General features: G+C 31.5%; 1 protein-coding gene across 1 annotated transcript; it reads left to right on the top strand.

Annotated features, from left to right (window-relative positions):
• The first annotated feature begins 136 nt into the window (after positions 1-136).
• Positions 137-19,856, top strand: LOC143223185 (uncharacterized protein CG1161-like). The gene is made up of 5 exons (XM_076450770.1): positions 137-312; positions 4,424-4,533; positions 11,916-12,030; positions 13,725-13,853; positions 18,558-19,856. Exons 1-5 carry the CDS (start codon positions 241-243, stop codon positions 18,699-18,701), a joined length of 570 nt encoding a protein of 189 aa, XP_076306885.1. The 5' UTR covers positions 137-240; the 3' UTR covers positions 18,702-19,856.
• The last annotated feature ends 2,666 nt before the right edge of the window (positions 19,857-22,522 follow it).

Here is a 22,522-nt window from a genome sequence, read left to right as displayed (position 1 = left end):
TGTTAAAAGAAAGTATTATAAGAAAATTATAATTTATTAGTTTACGTTCCTTAACACCTTTACAGTATCGCCTTTTAAATGTTTTTATAAGGCAATATGTTAGAACTATACGTTGAACGAGACTTCATTTCCAGGTTAATTACTGTTTTCCACCGATTAAGCACTTAAATATTTATTGTTTTCTTTGGCGTTTTTTCCAGCTTAATTAATATACGCCATTAATTTAAGAATAGTTAAGTCATGAAGTCCGCGTGTTTCACTATTGTCTTCGTAATTTGTATTTTGCTCTCATCTAATGCCTACAAAGCGTTGGTAAGTTATGGCCTGAAGAGTCAAGAAAGTGTTACTGTTTGTATGCTATAATATATGTTTTTGGTTTAAACAACAAATATTTGCTATGAAATATTTGAACACTTTCTCACTGAAATTACAAGAATGCGTGTGAAGTGTCGACCTTATGATAACATAAGGAACAAGTTGGTTTTTCAAGGTGATCAAGGCTGTACCTGCACACATACTATTAAGAATTAAGTAGATATTTAAACCAGCCCTTTATTTTTTTATGAAATTAGGAAAAAGCTGTTTTGTGTATTTTTAAAGTGTCACCTTCTAGTTTACAGCAACTGATTTTATAAACCATTCATTGAGTGAGAAAAATATTAACTGTTTGATCTGGAGCATAATCTACCTTTGACAGACTTCAAATTTTAGGTCTGTAGCTTCTTGTCATACCACTTTTATCATCAAACAGAAAAAAAGTTCATGCATCCATAAGGTTATATCTTACTTTCCTTTTCTCAAGAGAAAATAATATAAAAGCTCATAAATTATTCAAGTAAGATAATCTTTTCTTCCCCAGAGTTATCCAAGTAAATCTGAACTCTCTTTAGTAAGTCATCCTCTTTTAAATAAGACTGAAATGTAGACAATATTTCAAGTAATGCTGAACTAGTAACCTGTAGAAAGATTTAAGTAGTGTATCTATCACCACACCTAGACCTTTTTCATTACATTTTTAAATATGTGATCCAGAGTTTAACCCAAATCCATTTACTTTACACTTACAATAAGTAAAAGTTTTTTGCCAAATATGTGTTTGACTGACTAATCTAAATTGTTCTGTGCTGTCTCAACTTCTTCAGTAAGCAAACTATAATCTTTGACTTTGCATAATACATAGCAACACAGTGTATGTTTTGTGTAATAGAATAATAATACTCACTAGCAAAAGTATTCCATTAAGAAGTATGTATAAATTATGATAAACCAAGAGGCCTTTTGGCTCATAAGAGAAGCTCTGTACAACCAGAAAATTAACTTGGTGACAAGCAGTTGAATGCGAGTGTGCAGTATATAGTGTACAGCTTATAAAAATTCTACATGCATTTAGTAAAACCACAGTCAATGGGTTGATTGTAAATCCAGCCCTGATCCTTGAAATGTTCATTAACGTTATTCTCAAAGAAAGTTCTGTTAGTGGTTTCTGCCACTCTAGATGCTAACTTGGTTTTCAGATTTACCATCATGTTGAAGAAATAAAATTGTTTCAACCCATTCAACTGGGTACATGCCTGATCATTTTAATTTATAAATTTATGGCACGGAGAGATTTGGATGTTATTTCTCTAAATAGTATTCATACTTCAGCCAGATCACATCTAAGCCTTTTTTTTGTTTTAAATTAAGAGAAAGCAATAGACCTGTCTGTCAATCCATATATCTCCAGAAATATCGTTGTACCTCTTTGCTGAACCATCTTCAAGAACTCAATGTTTCTTAAGATAGTGACTTTATAAAGAATTCTAAATTTATAATATCTTAAAGTGAATAGTACATTCTGTGCTATTTTGCATTGTAGTTATACAATGTAAAATTTAAAAAAGACAAGGGACCTGTTGGTCCATCTAGGTTGTGTATTATTTTAGATATTTTAAAAACATGTTACACATTTTCAAAGGATGTAAGTGAAGCATACAATCTTTTGATTTCCCACTAGGGGTTATTATTTTCTAAAAGCAGATCTTAACATTTTTGCTGAGATACAGAAACTGTTAATTATTTGTGTAGTGTGTCCGTTTATATATTTTCAAAGCTAATAAAGTCTCTCAATTTTATAATAATGTTGACAAATTATCATTTAGTGCACTTATTGCCATATTGTGTTAATAAGGCAGCTGGTTTTATTTCTTTTTTTTTTTCACCAGTAAATCCCTTTACCTACTGGTAATGCTCAAGAGTTTCATCAGATGATATTCTGAACTTTTTGTTATAAAGGGGAAATCTTTAAACATTTCATATACATGTTTAACATGCATAGTATAATGTTGTAAGAAATTGTTTTTTAAACTATATGGTAAAAGAAGAATTGAAAGTCCAATTTGATTACCAAAAGTATTTTATTTCTGTGGCTGCAGTATAACTTATGCAAATTTCAGGTAACTAATAATTTACCTCAATTCACAAACAAATAATGCCTTGACGGAAATTCCATGTACTGATTTTCTTATGTACTACACTTCTCATATTATTAGCTAAGAACATAAACTCAAAATTTGTGATAGGACTATTTGGACGTTTTAATCACCTTGCCCTTTATAAATGGCAAAAGTTTTAGAAAAACTGATACTTAGAAAGTGATCAATAAGAATAATTCAGCAATTTTGATCAATAATTAAAACCAGTATTAAAGGTTGTTTTTGTTTTTTATTTATGGAGGAAAGATAATTATACATAGAATTTAAAAACTTAAATCTTTCCTATTCATTACGAAGAATGGTTATGTGAAATATTTGATATATTTGAATTAATATTCAACACTGTGTTCAACTACATTTATAGTGATTAAAACCAACTGGTTGTCAAAATTCTGAGTTCTGTCATAATTCTGTGATTAGACCTCGGTGGGGATTTTTAGTTGTTGATTAATTGAATGTGCTATAAGAAAAATATCTGTTTACTATGAAAAGGGCCAAAACAACCTGTATGTATGAAAACTAATTAGCATTTTTCACGTGACTTTGTACCAAAATTATAGATTATCTGAATCCTAAAAATAATTTATTTTAGACTTTTGAAAACTAGAAATTTGCACATACACTTAAAGTACCTTGTGTAGCAAGTATTTTGAAGCTCCTTGATTGATAAACTAGTAATTTTGATTTGAAATTGAATATTAGCATAATATGTGAATGTGTAACTATAATCATTGAAAACCATAATATAGACTTGTTTTTTCTCGTACATTTTAATTTGATGAATAACTTGCTTAACAGTAGGGTGTGCATGGCTCCCATTTGTATCTGCCAGTGGAGCTGAGTCAGTTAGTTCTTTAATTCAACCACTTGAAGTTTGTTTAATGTAAAGATACTTTTTGGATAGGATGAAATTAGTCAATTGTACACCTATCCTATTCCAAAAAACAAAATGTTGAAAAGATGAATGAATGGAAAAAAAGTTTTATTGTAAATGCACAGGATCACATTTGGCTGTGGGGTAGTTGACATTACTTATTATTTTGTATTAAGTTGGAGCATAATTTTTATATATGAGACTAAATAAATTGTATTATATTTATGTTGATGTAAATTTGTATTTTAATGTACGAGGTAGATTAAATATTTTTGTGCAACTTACAAAACAGACAGGTTCAGTTGTAAGGTGACAATTTTCTCATGGTATATGTGAGGATGTATAGAATATTAAGGGGGTAATTAAAAACATAGTGTGTTTACAGTTGCAAAACAGAACCCTAAAAGTGGAAATTGGTACAATACAAACTCTGTAACAAGTGAAAGGATAAATAAAAATAAAACCCTAGAAGTCTAAACTGGTACAGTACAAATTGTACAATGGGTATAAGTATGAATGAAACCCTTGGGGCTTAAACTGGTACAGTACAAACTTTACAAGTAAGCAACATTTATATATATATACATGTATATATATCCCATCACACTAAATATTCTTGTCCTTTCAGTCTTGGGGGCATTATAATGTAATGGTCAATCCTACTATTCATTGGTAAAAGAGTAGCCCAAATGTTGACAATGGGTGTTGATGACTAGTTGCCTTCCCTTTATTCTTATGCTACTATATTAGGGACAGCTAGTGCAGGTAGCCCTCATGTTGCTTTGCACGAAATTCAAAATATAAATATATATATATATATATATATATTGTGTGCCTGTTCTTTTAATAAAGAAATAAATAAGAGAAAAATTTTAGTAGTAGATTGATAATATGTTCTTTTTTTTATAAAAAAAAGTTACAGAAAATAATAGCTTGCATAAATACATAAATATTGCAGAGTATAGCTTGTAGTGGTATTAAGGAGTTTTCTAGAACTAACATGAATGTTATGTATGCAATAGGAATTGAATATAAAATACTTATTGTGTATATACTGTTTTCTTCTCTGAATCAGGGTCAGTATAGTGATGTTCGATGTAAATGTGTATGTCCAAGTACGGAAGTTGTTAATGGAACGAAAACAGAACGAAAATTATACATAGGAAATGTACCACCAGGTGATTGGTTAGTATCTCATTTAATATATTTTTTGCTCAATCTGTCTGTGTGTGAAATAAAATAGCATATTATTTTGGAAAAGCATAATTTAAAATATTGTGTTAAAATGTTTGTTTGAGGAGAAAAAGAACATTGTTCACCAGTTAATTACTGATGATGAGAAACAATCTCAACAATCTAGTGAGTTTAATTTTTATATTCTAGTTCATATCAAGTAGAAAAAAATATACTATTAACAGTGTATCTGTACATTCATTGCATTTTTAAAAAATATCAGTTTTCATAAAATGCCTAAAATGGAATACAAGGAAACTAAACATGAATGTTACAATGAAAAATTAACTTTGTGATATTTTTAATAAGACTGAGTGTCTGTGTGTCATATAACTTTTCCTAAATTGCTAGTTTCACTGACTTCTAAGTGGTATCAAGTGGGTTGTTTTGGTCATTATATTTGCATAAAAGTAAAGCTTTTCACCAAATCCATAAGGGAACCAGGTTATTTTAGGAAAACACTTTTATGAAGATTCCCAGAAAGTGACCCTGAAATTTGGCATTGATTTACATTCAAATACATAAAAAAGTTAGTCTACTAATCACCATTTGTGACTTGGTTGGAGAAATTAAATTTGTATTATAGCAGCCCTGTAAATGTGGGCTACGGGTCCAAAGGTTTGCTAGTTTTAATATACACTATACCTGCTAACACATTTCTTTATTTCAAATGAATATTTGAGGTTTTCGAAAATTAGAGTTGTTTTAAGAACTCAGTTTCTATCAAAAGTTTTCTCCAAAATACAAAACAAACAAGGTTATGTCAGATGATGAACTTAAGCTATATCAGTGTCATCAAAAGGTATGTGTACCTACATGTAGTGAAGCCACGTATATATGTATATATATATATAGATGTGTAAAAGTGAATATTAGTGTTTGATAACTTTTATCGGTTAATCCATGCATTGTATAAATCCTCTTTATTATAGGTCTCATTTAACTGTTACTGTTTGTTAATCATATACTTTTTGCATTATATTCAGACAACTTATGTTGTCTTATTCTATTAATTTAATAGAAGTTAAACCCCTTTTTCTTACACATTCTATAAATAATATGCTTCCTTACAAAACAGGTGTGATGGATGGTAGTGTAGCTGTTTAAAACAGAATATTCACTGCATCTTGTCAGCATCTTATCAGAAAAAGGAAAGAATGTAAACGTATTTGAATATTACTGTAATTATAGTTCAGCACAAGAAAGTCTCATTCTATTATATTCCTTTGCTCTCAAGCTGAGCTAGTTGAAGGAAATAGTTTAAACATTTAAAATATTCATATTTTTTACAGTTATTAATTTTTAAATTCTAAACAAGTGTATGTGAATTACAAATATGCAGTGTTGGTAGTTATTAGTTGTGATACGGTATGTTTGTTTTGCTCTACTGAATTAGAGGGAGCACAGTTTAAGTGGTTCAAATGTTTACTGTTTGCTCGGTATTTCTTTATTGAAAAACTCAGTAAAATAATGTAAAAAATGTATTAGTTTTGCAGAATATTAATAGAAGTTAAATATGATTTGTTAATAAAAGATATAAAGTACATTAATCATATTTGTTTTCCAGAGCATGCTTCAGTGAAGGGAAAATATTTTTATTTATTTCTTTATTTTTTTTTTACATCTGTTGTCTTGCTTATTAACTAGACTGAATGACTGGATATTAAATACATACAAGTCAGAAATCCAATTATGAAGTTTTAAAATTTTAAATGTATAGTGTTGTCCCACTCATTTGGAACATATTCTAGCTATAAAATAGTTCAAGAGAGACATATGCTACATATTTAAACAAAGTCCATCTCAGTTTGTACCATTTCATAATCTCATTAGAAGGTACAACTTTAATATACAAATGGTTTTTTATTGGAAGATAAAGTGGAAGCCTATTCTGGTTGCTGTACTAAGTACTTTAAAAAATAAATGTAGCAATAATTCTATGTTACATCTATTTATAATTCTTTAAAGCGTGGTAACCACATTTATTTTATATATAGTGCACATAAAATGGGAAACTTGTATGTATGACTGTTAATACAATACATGCATACTCATGGAGAAAAAAAAAACAATGAAAAGTGTTGGTTGTGGTGCACAGTGAAGGATGGGGTACTTCGCTGCTCCTAAAATATATATTTGTGAATGATTTGTGATTAGGCTTAATTATGAAGTATGAAACTGTGTTAAACGTAAAGCTGTATCTAGTACACTTACAGTAGATTTAATAGCAGTTACATTGTAAAAGGCTTTATTTGTTTACAGTAGTGTCAAATACATTACTTTGAAGTTGTGACAGTAAAGTGTAAACTGTAAGATTTGTAAGTGTTCTGTTTTATTTTATTTAGTATTTTTTTGTATTAAGTAAAAATTGTATCAAATATTTTAATTGATAAAACTGCAAACTGGAAAATTCATAAGGTAATCGTTTTGTTTTAAAAAAAAAGGTTTAGGAATAACCTTGACATTTTTTATAAGCCTTGTAGTCCCCCAGTAGCAAGGTAGTATGTCTGTAGACTTCCACTGCTGTAAACTGGGTTTTGATACTCATGTAGGGAGAAACCAGATAACCTTTTGTGTAGCTTTGCACTTGAGAACAAATATTATCTGTAGGCTTTGTATTTTAATTTCTGTTCATAAGGTTTTGGAATCTGTAATTAAAAATTACGAAATGGTTGTAGATTTGTCATTATTAAAATACAAAGCATTGAGTATGTTGTATTAAAATGATTTTGGAGCCTCACCATATCATTATAGCATATGTAGCTATGCTTTATATCTTATAACTGTTTAGCTTGTTTACAATTGTAAAAGGCTCCATTATAACAATGTCATGTCTAAAATACACTACTACTCCTTACTATTTTCCATAATCCATCTAGTATACAGAGATGATGGTTTTCTATTGTCTGTTTCAACAGTACAATTGCACAGAAATCCATATTAATCCAGTAACTTGAACTGTTTGTATGGTACAGCATGAATACCCATCAAATTCTCTGGCTTCTTGGGGCATGTAACTGTTAAACAGAAGGTATGGTGCAAAGCCTTATCTTGATAAACTTGTACCTTTATTTACAGATGGAAATCTTTCTTTGTTATGTTGTGTATTGTTGTCTATTACACATGAATAGATTTTACTGTTAACCTTTTTGTTCGTGGACATTTTATCTGTTATAATACATCATATTGTTTGCTTTTAAAATATGTAGTAATGTTCCCCAGTAATCTTCTATAAATCAAATAAATTGATACTTAAATAATGTTTTACTGTCACTGATAAGGGTAATAATGTTTTTATTTAAAACATATCATAGATGCAATTAGAAATATTTCACTAGCCAATTAACTAATTTAATTAATATATTGTTTGAATACTCGGAAGGATAAACATTAAAAAAATATTCAGTAAATATTTGTGTTGCCAAAATGTCTTGCATTTGCCTACCATACATTTATTTATAATTTCAGTAACTTGCTTGTTGGAATCATGAAAAATGGTAAGAATATGAAACACTAATCTCACTTTATTGATTAAATTCTTGATGTTAACTGATTTAATTGTAATTGATTAACCAGTTTGTGTACCTGAAATTGATTACTATAACAGTTACTCATAGGTAATAGTTTAAGTCACAGAGCAGTAGCTGTCACATGACTTGCTGATTTGCATAATCAATATCATTTTAATATAATGTACTTAAACCTGTAAAATGAGAGTGAAGAATTAGCATTTCTTAATACATTGTCATCATAATGTGTTAAGTGGGGTCCCTCATGGTCTGTTCTGGAGCTTTTGTTTGCCATTTATGCCAGTTGTTGATGGAATGTCTGTTTTAATTTAAATTTTAATTTAATTTTATGAATGGGCTAGAGCATGGGGAATTGAGTTTCTATTCTGAGAACTGTAAACTGGTCAACTTGTATATGTATATTTAAAAATATCTGTGTGTGAAAAGAACATTATTGTAAAGAAATTGCAGAGTATGATTGGAAGTCATTATGCATAGGTATATTGTGAAAGTAAGTAAAATTAGCAAATTTTAATTTAATGCTGACAAAATAATTTCAAGTTACTTATTTTCCTGTAACCCAGTTCTTAATGGTGAGCACTTTTATGGTATTGAGAGAATACTTTCATATCAGAATTCCAAATTCAAGTAAAAAAATTTCAATTTTATTTCAACACAACACATTTTAACTGAAAAATATTTCTGAATTGATAGTTACTCATTTTGAAACATATTTAGTTTATGCAGAAAATTGAAAATAAATATTCAAATTTTCATTTATGGACAGCTCCCAGGAATCTCATTTGAAAACAATACATTTGTCAATATTTTAGAATTTTTCTGTCAACTCCAAAGAATAGCTTTTGATTTGTTAAGAAGGTATCCCCCCTTCAGAATACATTTGTCACTTCTTGAGTTTAAAGCAAAACCAGGTCTTTTTCTACTTAGTTTTTGAACAAACCTTGCTTGCCACTCTTTTATGTAACATCAAGTGGTTTAATCATTTACTAATTAAAAACCTATAAAGGAAGTTTATGATTTAATAGAGTGAGAATTAAACTTTTCTCATCACTGTAGAGTAAATAAAGTGTTTTAAGCAGTAATTATGGTTTCATGGGAAGGTTAATATTTGGAGTTCTTGTAACATTCTATTCAATGGGAAGTTTCAAAGGATTGAAAACAAATCAAGAAATGTGATTTTTTTGTAGTTTCTTTAAACATTTTTTTATTTTTGAAAGTGTTTGTTTGTTTTTACCTGTTTGAAAGCTATAGAAATTTTCTTTGAGACAACATCAGATTAGCTCAGATAAGTTTAGTGTATGTGGTAGGTGATTGCACAATATTCTGATGATTCATATCCTTTTTCATATTGAAATTTGGTGTGTTATTGTTTTCAAATAATGTACATACATTAACTCACTGGGTACATAATCATTTTTAACTGAATCATGATATATTTTAAATAGAAACATTATCATCATGAGTGATTTTGAAATGTTTTTATTATTTGATTTACATGAGATAAAAACAGATTGACTGGTGTCTAGTTAAAAAAAAAATAATACTGTATGATTATCTTAACATTTGGGTTTCACCAAGTAGGTAATGTTCATATTATCTTTTTTAAAATTTGTGGTTTTTGTCACTAAAAACTTTTTTTTTACACAAAATCTACAAATGACAATTTCAGCAGTAACATTGTAGTATCTTAGTAAACCCGTATCAAAAATTGCTATTTGACAAAATATCTCCTTTATCAAAAGGCTTGAAGATATAAAATTAGTTCCCTTATGTGTTATATATGATGTGGCACTTGTATTAAATTGTTGTTAAATAACTGTATAGATTCAACTTTTTTGTATCTTGAAGAACTCAAAACTGTCTTTGATAGTATTATCATTTCTAATTAATGGTTTGAACAACTGAATTAGAAATCCCACTAGTTCATGATTATAAGTATCAGTGCCAGAATGAGAAGCAGTTGGTTTTATTTTGTGATATTTATGTAGATATGCCAAATTATGTAATAAACACGTGGAAAAAGTAATAAATAGTGCTCAACTTCTACTAATAACATACATTAAAATACACAAATTGGTTATACTATATTTTCATGTAATAAACATGGATGGAAAAAGTAATTACTTAACATGTGCTAATAACATACATTAAATACATGTATTGGTTATGCTATATTTTTTGTGTGTATATTAAGTATTACCTAGCTACTACAGAACACTTTCATCAGACCAGTCTCATTAGGCTATACAGCATTTGAACAAATTTTCCTGCATTACTAATGCATGTGTGAAGATTTTTTTTTCTCTAAACCTTTTATGAATTTGTACTGATGACTAAAAACTGGTTTTCATGGCCTACACATTAATGGACAGTTAATGTAAATTGCAATTATCATGCCCCACCAGTGGTACAGCTATGTCTTTGAACTTACACCAGTAGAAACCACATTTCGTTACTAGTGGTGAGCAGAGACAGGTAATCCTTTGTTCAGCTTTGTGCTTCCTAACAATACATTCAATTATCACCTACTTCATTTTAGAATACATCTTCATATATATGGATCCTTCATGTATATTTTGTTTTATTTACTCATAATCTTATCAGCACTCATATACCATCCATTTCCTGTCATGAATGTAATAACATAGCTTCTGCTGGAAGAATACTAAATGCAAGTTATTTTTCTTGGTTTAAATTACTTATCACCCATGATGTGATCAAGGTGTATTTTCTTGTGTTCTTGTTTTTACTTTGTTCCTTTAGATTTGTTGTGAATTAAACTTTAAAGATTTTCATCTGTCTTCTGTGTTTTTTTTCCAATATTTTCTGGTTTCTTTATTATTAAGAGTATTTTGGAGTTGTTTTTTTCACCTATCGGAATATATTGTATTGATTCATACATCTTTTCATGTACCATTTTGGATTCCATTCTCATGGATAAACAATGTCCCAGTGGGAAGAATTCACATGAAGTATGTAGCCATTTTTCTTAAACTGCTTCTTCATATTCCCAGCTGATATTAATGAGGCATCTCTTGTAAATCATAAGTATTAGAGAATTAACCATTGCACTGTTTTTCCCATTTATCCAATTGGGCATGTTGTTTCCAATATGCTAGTTTCTACACTGTACATCTTGCATTGGTAATAATTTAACATTTTAAGAGTTAATGGTATTTCTGGCTTTGCTTTGTTGTTTCGTAAAGAAAACTCTTGGGGGACTGTATTAGGAATAAGATAAATAACATCATCAGTTGTTATTGAATGATGATCCCTCACTTGCCACATAATGCCACCCCATCCTTTGTCAAATTATATTATCCAAGCACTTTTAATAGATGGACATTTCTTCTTCAGAAAGCACTTGGGTTATATGGTTATTATAATTTTGGTTCAAGGCTTATTGAACCTACGTGCTTTTCTGATGTCATGATATTGGCAAATTCTAATACCCATAAACTGAGTTAATACTTCTGAAAATCAGATTATCTGTCAAAATGGATGCATTTATATTTTTCTCAATTTTTTTCAACCCCTCCTCTTTTTCAGTTTAGTTATTCTATCTGATTGTCTTTTTATGTATTGTATCTTAATTTGATTCAATTTTGCATGTGATTATTGAAATCAAATGCAGTCCTCCATGACTCAGTGGTTAGCGTAAGGTTCCTGATTTGAGAATTCAAGGTTTAATGCTCATATTGGATACAGTATAGATAGTCCATTGTGCAGCTTTGAAAGAAAATCAAATTCCTGCTTTTCCAGCTAACTTGTATAAATTTTAATTGTTCTCTATTTCATTTTCAGTAATTGTGATGGAGTTGTGCTCTCACAAACTGGTGATGATGTGAAGAATAGAGAGAAAGAATTTTGTCCACGTTGTGAATGCAGATATGAGAGTAGAAACACCACTACTATTAGAGTGAGTGATTTTTATTTTTTAAATGTGGTGCTCACTTTAGAAATGTTTTGCCTGTTAAAAAGGAGACTGAAAACAATTGTAATGAAGAGTTAAACATATACAATGAGAAGAACACATTAAACATATAATGTTTAAATAATTTTAACTATTTTTCTAGAATTTGGTGGCCAAATTAATATTATATTACTTAACTTTACCTTGCAGACATGAGAAATAAACATTGTAAATTTCCAAACTTCAAGCCTCTATAGACAAAAGTGAAATAAAATGTCATAAAACTTCAGCCTTCACCAGTCTAGTGTCAGTTTTCAGGTAGAATATTAGCCTTTCAATTACCATGTTTTGTTATAGGTTTCTGCCTTTCGAGAACAAAACCTTTTAGAAAATACTTCCAGTTGACTTCATTTGCTTGTTGTGACTCTTAGATTTTACATAGTAACATTGACACTGTTTAAATATGTATATATACAAAGGTAAGCCAGACCTAAATGTGAAATTCTAGTAGTTGTTTTTGTCTATTCTCTTCCAATTTACATTGCAATTTTTTTTTTCTTTTATGCACAAGATTTTCTCTTTAGATGTTCAGTGCCGAGCTTGCATCTGGTGCTAGTATGATTCTTCTCTGTAATGTGTGTGTGTGTATATATAGTTTGCCATAACCTAAAAACAAGCAAACACAAAAATAAATTAAAAAATAATAAAAAATGCTGCACTAATTAAAATGATCCCAGGGTACAAGCTATGATGTGGAATATAAAATGTACCCTAGATTTGTAGGTGGCTGCAGAAGTTGGACCCATGTAGCAGTGGGGATACATCATGTTTCACTCTTAACCTCCATTTGCAAGTTTCACATAAAGAAATAAAATAGAAGAGTGGCAATAGAAATAGAAGTTAGGAGAGCAAGATGTTGGTGCTTAAGCTCACAATTTCCCACATCTATATCATTCTTCACTGCCTGCAGACAGTTGTGGGAAGGTGACTGTTCTCCAAAATAAAAGGTTAACTGAAAAATAAAAATCAGTAATATCAGTATTAATTTTCTGTAATATATATTTGCTATTCTAACAGAGTGTTTGGTTTTTGATTAAGTTTTGGGTTTTCATGTAACATAAATATGTTTTATGGTGACTGCTTTACTAGGGGTTTATGTTACATTTTGTACAAAAAGTGTTGAATTTTCAAGGTACAGTTGAGATTTCAACTCGCAGGTTGTAGTTCAGGTTCTATTTTTTTTTAAATAAAATAATTCCATGTGTACAAATATAACATATGAAGGGAAACCTATTAAGCCACTTAGTTTGTTTAATAGATTAATATAGTAATACTAAGTGCAGAACTCCTGCTATATATATCCTAAATCTTCAATATTATATTACTCTTTCATAATAAACAACTAAAAAAGTATTATTTTTAGTCCTACTCATCTTGCTTTGAGAAATCATAATGTGATAGATTGTTAAATATTAACATTAACACTTTTCTCCAATTACCATAAAAACCACATAAAAGTGTCACTGTGTAGGTGAACCCAGTTAATCATAGCATGTCCATTTATAGATATATTTTACATTCAATACTCTAAGCAATGAAATGCGTTTTGTAAGTTGATGTGAATTAATATTAGTGTTTAATAAACTTGGAACCAATTGAAATACAAAATCTCAATTAAAACGTTGTTGTTGTTTTGCTAGGTAGTGGTGATTATCATTATATGGGCTATTTCTGTGTTAGTAGTCTACATGTTATTCTTGATGTGTCTCGATCCACTACTGAACAGGAAGAGAACTGCATATGAAGAACATCAAGATGAAGTTACCATGGTAAGAACCCCAGTTTACTAAGTGTTGTTGAAAGTTATGATATCTACATAAAGAATAGGTACTGTTTTTCAAAACCTTATTACACTGTACCTTTATTAAAAAGTTTTTTTTTGTAATTTTTCAGTGAAAATTGATGGTCAGGTACTGTTGTGATCTCATCAATTAGGTGTGATATGGATAGATTGTTTTTGGATCCTGCCATCAGTTTGCACCTATTCAAGGCAGTACAAAATTTTCTGTTTTTGTAGGCTATTTCACCTGTTTGTCATTTTCTTTCAGGTTTTTATTCCAGACTGTTAGTTGTCCTTGCATCAAACTGCAGACTGGTAGCCTGTACTAGGTTTGTTTCATCTCATTCTGATTTTCAATCTGCTTCATATTACCTTGGAGTCATTTCTCAACCTTAGGTTTTTTTGGTTTTTTTTTCAGGTTTACAGATGACAAAGAGGAATGTCATGAATGATTATTTGCATATCCTGATATTTCATCACTCACAATTTTCTCTTTGGTTTATTCTCTACAGGATGGTTTCTCTCTTTTGAGCACTGTCCTCTGGACTTGTTTTGGCCCTCTTTGTTTTGTCAGGCATGCAGAGCATTAGCTCATTAGTTATGTGCTTTCAAATTGCATTACCTCTTTTTGTTTGATCATATGGCTACTGTTCACTCTTTCTGAACAGTGGTCTGCCTATTACCCTTATTGGCTGATCCTTTAAGTGGCTGTAATGAGCTGTTAATCAAGTTGTAGAAGCCCTTTCTGCAAATTATCCAATATCTTGTCCATTTGGTTGTTTTTATTTTTCTACACACATCTTAGTTGAACCTGCCTTTTTTCTCCTCGACTTCATTTAATAGGATTTTAAGTTTGCTTACAGCTTGCGAAGTTCTATTGATTTTGGAGACATGATCTTCCATGGTGGTTCTAACCCCTTAGGTCTGGCTTGTATGTGGACTCTCGCAGACTTTTCATGACCAGTGGAATTTTGTAGGCATCCTTCATTGACTCTTATTACTCCTCCTTCTGCTCTTGTTCTCAGTTGGTGCTGATGGTTAGATATAATTCATAGGATGCATCCCTTCAGGGGTGGGAGTGTGGGTTGATCAACTGGAAGATTATGGGTTATCTTCTTTGTCTCCATTCCTTCTTCATCACTCTTAGCCACAGAGGTTTCATTCAGACCTTTCAGTCCTCCATCTTCATGCTTAGCTTTCCTCTAGTCATTAGCAAAATGATCCATCTTCTCTTGATGGTTAACCTCTTTTATAGCTTGTTCCATTTGCTATTCCTGCAAGGAAGTTTTTTTAGTGCAAATGGAATTTTTCCATTGTTGGTTTTTGAGTCCAAAGTTTTCCTCTGATCAAGCCACTGTTTCTTTGTCATGCAGATTTCTTCTTTTGACTTTTAGATCGGGAGTCTTCAGTCTCCTTGATCTTAGATTTTCACACAATCCTGTTCCACACCTTTCTTTTTCTTTTTATCCCACAGGTATTTATCTATCTTACACTTTATCTGTGGATGTGTTTCATCTAGAAGGGGATATTAATGTGGTCCTGACCTGCCTCACTTTGCCTCCATTCAAACCACTCTTTCAGTGTTCCTTGTTTCTCCTTCCCTTATATTTTTTTTCAGTCCCTCTATTCACCTATGGATGAATGTCAATGGTCTGTTTACGTACCATTAACATTTCTCGTACTCTTTATCCATCTACATATCATTTCCTTTCTGGGATTATTTTTCCCCCTAAAAGTTCTGTGGCTTGTGAGGATAACTTTCCCATTTGGCTGCTTTCTCTTCCTTCCATTTCATACCTTTATCCTCATTCTGATACAGATAAACTGCTAAGTCCTGTGTGTACTCTTTTCTGTTATATTACTTGCATGGTTTTGTTTTGTGTTGTCAACCTCTTTCTCTTTCTTCTTTGGCAAACTTCCTCTGTTCATATTCCTTCTCCTTTTCCAGTTGCATTTGGCTCTTCATTTAGTTGGCGTCTTTCTCTTTATCGTCTTCCTTCCATACTATGTTCTAATTGTCTTCTCACCCACTTTAACACCTTACCTATTCATTAGGGTTTCATCTTCATTGTCTTTTGGAGGTACATCGTCAATTGAACATGTGGACTACCCATGATACATTTGTCTCTCACTATTTGCATTGGATCATGGTTTTCTTCCCCTCAGGTTATTGTCTTCCATCTTTAGCCATTCTAGAATATGAGAATTCATTGAGACTTTGACTGGATACATTTTTTTCTTATTTTTATTTTTCATTGTAGCTTTTCCTGTTTATTAATGCTCATTATTTGATCCCACTCTGTGGTGAATGGTGCTTGACCAGATATTCTATAGCTGTTTAAATCTGCATTGTCAAGCCATGTTGAGTTTCACATTATAATTTTACAGCCATGCAACAATCATTGCATAGGTGAGGTGTTTCATGAGATCACTTACAGGTTTATTTTCATGATATAATTGCTTCATAAGTTTGCTCATCATAGACCATACCCACCCATGGACTGTGGTAAAGAAGGGAATAGCTGTCCATCCATGCCATGCCCTGTATTAAGAAAATTTGTATGGCTTTCTTTTAAAAATATGTTTTTGTGGTCATTAATTGTACTGTCTCAGATGTTTTCATTCCTTTGGCTTCTCCATCACATTTTACCCCTTTTTTCTTCTAGTGGAGTTTGAGAGTCCATATCACTTTCCAGTTCCAAGCTGTTGGGTTTATGGATTATGGAGGCATCCTCCTGAATAGGTTAATGAAGTACAAACAGAAATCACAAATGATTATAAAACCATTCAGTTGATAGTAGGGCAGTGGTGTTCTGCCAGTGTAGTTGATGTGATATCCTCGAATGTGAAACATAAAAACAAATGGGAATTAGACATAAAAATTGCAGATCACACCTTTGATTGGGATCTCTTATCCTACCTCCATGTGGATATCAGTTGTGGGTTACCAGTGGCCGGATTTTGGATTTAGAGTAGAACCAATTAACATAAGTTTACATACATGCATTACAGATATCTATATTCCTCCTCCATTAGTATTTCATCAGTGTTGTGGGTCACCATACAGGTAATTACAGATAGTTATAATTCTTTCCCTTTTGCTGTTCTGAGGATTATAATGTGCTTCAGGTGGTTCCAACCAATTTCACTTTTTAGGGAGAGAGTTTACATTATGTTGACATTGTCTTGATAGTGGATGTTGGGTTTCCAGATTGTTCTGTTTATTTACCATATTAACATGTGCTCTGTTCATGAGTTTGGGAGGCAGCTGGGTTCTTCTGGTCTCGTGAATTTGAGGTGAAGAAGGTATGATCCTCTTTAACTCCTGCCAGGTGGCTGGGTTTTGGATTGTAGTTGACTTGCCACTGGTATGATCTTTTCAAATGTAAACATAGCTCTTCATGTGTACCTGATATTATGTGTGTCCATGGCTGAGAAAGGGTGCTCCTTCTCAAAATGTAACTGCATAAAACCAGAATTGCATTTCGTGATGACAAGAAAACCTACTTGTAGAGAAAATTATATATTTAAAAACAGCAGGTATGGGTAGAGAAGGCACTAATAGAGTAGCAAACAACGTTTCAACACTCTTTGGTCATCTTCAGGTTCACAAAGAAAGGAAGGGTTACTGACCAATAGCTGACCACATGTTTGAAGGCAGTTGTGTAATTGAGTGTAGGAATGTAGAGGGCGTGCTTAGATGTTGAATATATTTATTAATGTAGGTATAAAGGTATTTCTTTGTATTGGTTTATTCTGGGCTTGAGTTGTTGTATAAGTAAAGCTTTAATTTTGCATTTGTTTGTATTTGTTTCTTTATTTAGTATTTGGGTGTTTTCTATGGTTTTGTTGTGTTTATTTGATTTGCAGTGTTTGAAAACGTGTGAAGGTGACTTTTTGTGTTCTAATCTGGTTTCCATTTTTTTACTTGTTTCTCCAATATAGAAGTCATTTCTTCTCTACCCTTACCAGAATTACATTTGCAGAGATGCCAACCATTATGATTTGAGCATAATCATTACGATTTTGGTGTATAACTTATGACTATACACTCATATAGACAAATATTATGACTTGTTGCAACTCCCAAATTATTATATATTATATAGGCCTATACAACAAAGTGATAAATTGTTCCCCCAGGGCTTGAAAGGGGTGAAAAGAAAATTTCCAGTAAGGTACAAATAAATTTTGATAATAAATAAAAGATATAGTCCAAATGGCTACTTGCAATAATCATGTTTGTGCTTGAAATAATAAAAAATATTTTTTATTGAAAGACACTGGGTGTGTTCATTAGGGAAAAAAAACAAGTTATATAAATATGTTAAAATGGGCTAATTGTTGAATACAAATTTCTCTTTAAGGATAATTACTTGTTTTATGAAATGAGATAACAAAAGAGTAATGACAGTGAATGTTACTTATTTCATTACACACCTTGAATATAAAAAGAAATCAGGTTATTTGCATTCAATGGGCACATGCTTCACATTTGAAGTGTTTATTTCCAATATGGTAATGTTTATGAGTTAATTATTTTTATTAATTTATTATCTGGTTGGAAAGGATTAATATAATCACTTAATAATTCAAAAGTATGTTCAGATAAATTTTATACTGATGTAAAATCCATTTCAACTAATATATACATCAAATAGATTGTACTAAATACTATAATTCTGTATCTCAGGAAGAGCCTGTTCCTCCAGTAGTTCAGCCACAGCCTACTACTTCAACAGTCTTTAACAGAGTTGGTCAACAGCAAGACAAGTGGAAACGACAAGTTCAGGAACAGAGACGACACATTTATGATCGTCACACTATGCTCAACTGAAAGTTTTTACTTGAAGATAATAGGTGTATTATTTTTATTGTTTGCATATAAGAGTCACATTTAGCTAACTAAGATATCTTTATACTGTGTATTTACATTGTGTTTGAACTGTTCTTTCATTTTTCATTCTTTATATTAATTGTGACTTTTCCTTCCCATTTTGGTTAATTATGATACTTATTTCAATCATAGAAAAGACTATAGTGAATTCAAGAAAAAGTGTGTTTGTGTGGATCAGTAATGAAAAATTTACATTTATTAAAAATTCCACATTTCACAAAGAACCCAGTTGTATAAAATTTGGTTTGTACTTTTCAGTAGTGTGTCTGAACATAACAGGTAACAGACTTTTAAATTATTTAAATTGTTATTCATTTAGCAATTAATAAATGTTTCTAAAGCACTTCAGATTTTTTGTGTGCTACAGAACAAAGTAGAAATATCAGAGTAGTCTGAGTTTTTAAGAAAAAGTAGTTACTAAGAGTTTAAGAAAATATATTAATTTATACATTCAAACACTTTACAGATAGGTAGAAAGAAAATGAAACAACTTTATAATAGTAATATTTTAAATCTTCAGTTTTGTTTTGTGAAAAAACAAATTTAAGTTTCTTTTACAGACATTCCATCAAAAAATGTTTGTTTCTTGTTCATACTGTGTTTGTATCAAATCTTGTAACAAATACATTACATTTAAAAAATCTCAGTCTTTGCATTGTTATCAAGTGATTATGGGCTATGGATTTAAATCTTGTGTGTGAATAAATATGTGTGTAGTTATGTGATTGTAATATTTAAAAATAATAATATGAAAGTTAAAAGTTGTTAAGGTGAACTCAAAATTTCCTCTCTTAATGATTTCTAACTGTAGAGGGCAGCAAGTCTTCACAAGTACCCTGAAAATAAATAAACTTGAAACTTGTGATTTGTTTTATAAGTATAAAGAATGAGAGAGTAGTCAGTAGCCAACATTCAATGAGAAATTGCTATGATGATACAATTTAAGTAAGAAAAGATGGTTAAATTAGATTAATAGAAATGCTTTTATTAACAGGTTTGTTCAAGATGCATTTCTAGTAAGGCTATTATCAAAACATGTGTATGAAGATACGATTTTGGAATGTAAAAAATAAATTATTATTTACAAAATGTAAATGTTTTTATAATTGTTCTTGTATCTCTGTAAGTACATTCCTATGAGTTCACAACATGTAAAGAAAAACTTTCCAAAAAGAGGAAGTAAATGTAGGGATGACTAATATCAATCCTTTAAAAACGGTGCAAAAAAAGAGAGTAGAGGTGGCATTTGTATCATCTTTTTAATAATAGCACAGGCACACAGTGTAATAGAATGTTAACAGACAAAAATAGGATAAACTAGACTCAATTGTTATTGAATAGTTACACATGTTGCTGCATGTTAATTCTTGCCTAAGTTTCTTTTACAGACATTCCATCAAAAATGTTTGTTTTTTGTTCATGTCTTGAACAATTTGAGCCATGCCTACATAGGCAGTGCCACTAGTCATGTAGGAATTATGTAACTGCCATCTTTACTATCTTGTTTGAATTGTTTTTGAACGACTGATATTTGCCATCCCAACATTTAGTTACTTTTTTGAGGCAGTGTTTCAATCGCCATAGGAAAGTTGTATTTATAACCAAGTTCTAAATGCAGTGAGGTTCAAATTCTAATATTTATTCCTTATCTTATTGGATGATAATTCCTGTTTCATCCTGTAACAAAGCTTTTTAAATGAGCATCAAAGTTCTCTAAGAAAGCTAACTTCCAGGTGAAATGATAGCATCATTTACACTATAATTATGATTTTTAAAAATTACTACTACTTAATAAATACATATAAATGCAGATATCATGTTTCAAGCCATGTCACCCTGGTAAATTGTTTGATGATATTGTTTTAGTTTTTGAGTTATCATAAAGAATAAGAATGAGAAACTAAAACTTTTTCCTATGATGCTTAGTGACAACCTTAGACCTTGTGACTCACTCAGTCATTATGAAGATATTGTTATAAAAGGAAACACTGTAGAGCATTGTAAAGTTTTGGTGACTTATTGAGGAGTTATATAAAATACCATTTTGATGAACCATCCGAGCCATACCTACATAGGCAGTGCTACTGCCTGTGTATTTACAGAGGATGAAGTATGTTAAATTAAAATAATTTTGAATGTGCAAATCAGTAAATCACATGACAGCCACGGTTGATATATAAAGCCATGATGAAATGGCACATATCAGAATTGTATTCTGACATCATTTGGCATTTCTTAGGTGTAGTGTGATGTTACCAAAAAGTTGCTGCTTTCTAATACAAAATAGAAATGCAGAACATAAAGATGTATTAAAACTGGGGATTTAATATTTCCAAGACTGGGATATTCCTGACTTCATGTATTGAAAAATAAACGAATATGGATCAACTTGGAACACTCCGAAAGAGACTTGCAACAAGTCATATCACAGCCATGTTAAGGAGGGAACAGTGTTGGGTGATAGATGAGATCAAAACAAAAGGCATCAGTATGCTTCCCCTCAGTGTGAATTCCTGTACGTGGTGAAGGGACTTCCCAGGATAGGTTCTGTTCTTTCAGTTTACCTCCTCTGGGATCTAAACATCCATCCACGTGTTTGCCATGCATGGCGACCCGTGAAGGGGAGGAGAGGGCCCTGGTGGTGGAGGGGTCCAACCCCAACACATTACTTTGGCTTTGAATTCCCTTGGGTCAGTCAGCTGGTCCACTTGGGCTAGGGTCAATCAAGTACAAGTGTTGGAAGTTCTCAACAGGTGTTGTGGACATTGTATCTGATGCTGGTGTTTGGGTATAGTGTTCACAAAACCCTGGCATTACTGCAGTGTCTTTGTTTGACATTTTAGTCCGTCCCCTTGTAGGGCTCCATTGTGTGTAGGGTCAGTGGGCACTGAAATTTCCCTTTTTTTATTATGTATGCTCCAAATGAAAATTTAAATAAAATAGTGAAAAACAGTCCATCAGTAAACGACCATGTCTTGATGTTTCTGAGCAGCAATCTTCAACATCTGTACCACCTGTTGTGCCTCACTTTCTTATCTTACATTCTCTTTCAGAGAAACCTTTAGGGTAAATGTTCCCCTTTTTTATTCAGAAGGGACTGGAGGGACTTGCTAGTTCTCCAAAGTCAGTAAAGAAGCTTCAGTCTGGAGACATATTGGTGGAAACATCCACATCTCAACACAATGAATTCCTGTTGCATTCAAAGGCCATTGGGGATATACCTATTGAGGTTACACCTCATGCTACTTTGAATTCATCTCAAGGAGTTATTGTTGAGAGGGATTTGAAGAACATCCCAGAGTCAGAGATTCTTGCTTGTTTCTCTACCCAAGGAGTTTCTGCAGTGAGGCGTATATCCACTCGGAAAGATAGAGTTATGGTGCTGACCAATGTTCTCATGAATGTTTCCAGTGTCAGCAGTTCAGTAACTCGAAGACATCATGTCGTGATTCTTTGACGTGTGTTTGTTGCAGTGGCAAGGACCATGATGCCTATGAGTGTGAAACGGACCCTCATTGCATCAATTGCAATGGCTCTCACCTATCCTACTTTCATTCTTGCCCTAAATGGTTGGAAGAAAAAGAGGTGCGACGTTTGAAAATGATTCATAACATTACTTATCCTGAGGCTCGAAAGTTGCTGTCCACCACTTCATCTCGGACGTATGCTGCTGCACTTTGTTTCACTACTACAGTGGGAGTGCAGACAGATCTCTCTGTGCCTCCAAAAGAATCATTTCCAAAACAAATGAAAAGTCTTTT

Source organism: Tachypleus tridentatus, chromosome 1, assembly GCF_004210375.1.
Source record: "Tachypleus tridentatus isolate NWPU-2018 chromosome 1, ASM421037v1, whole genome shotgun sequence".
NCBI lineage: Eukaryota > Metazoa > Arthropoda > Merostomata > Xiphosura > Limulidae > Tachypleus > Tachypleus tridentatus.
The sequence above is the reverse complement of the archived record's forward strand: the minus strand, read 5'-3'. Positions and strand labels throughout refer to the sequence as shown.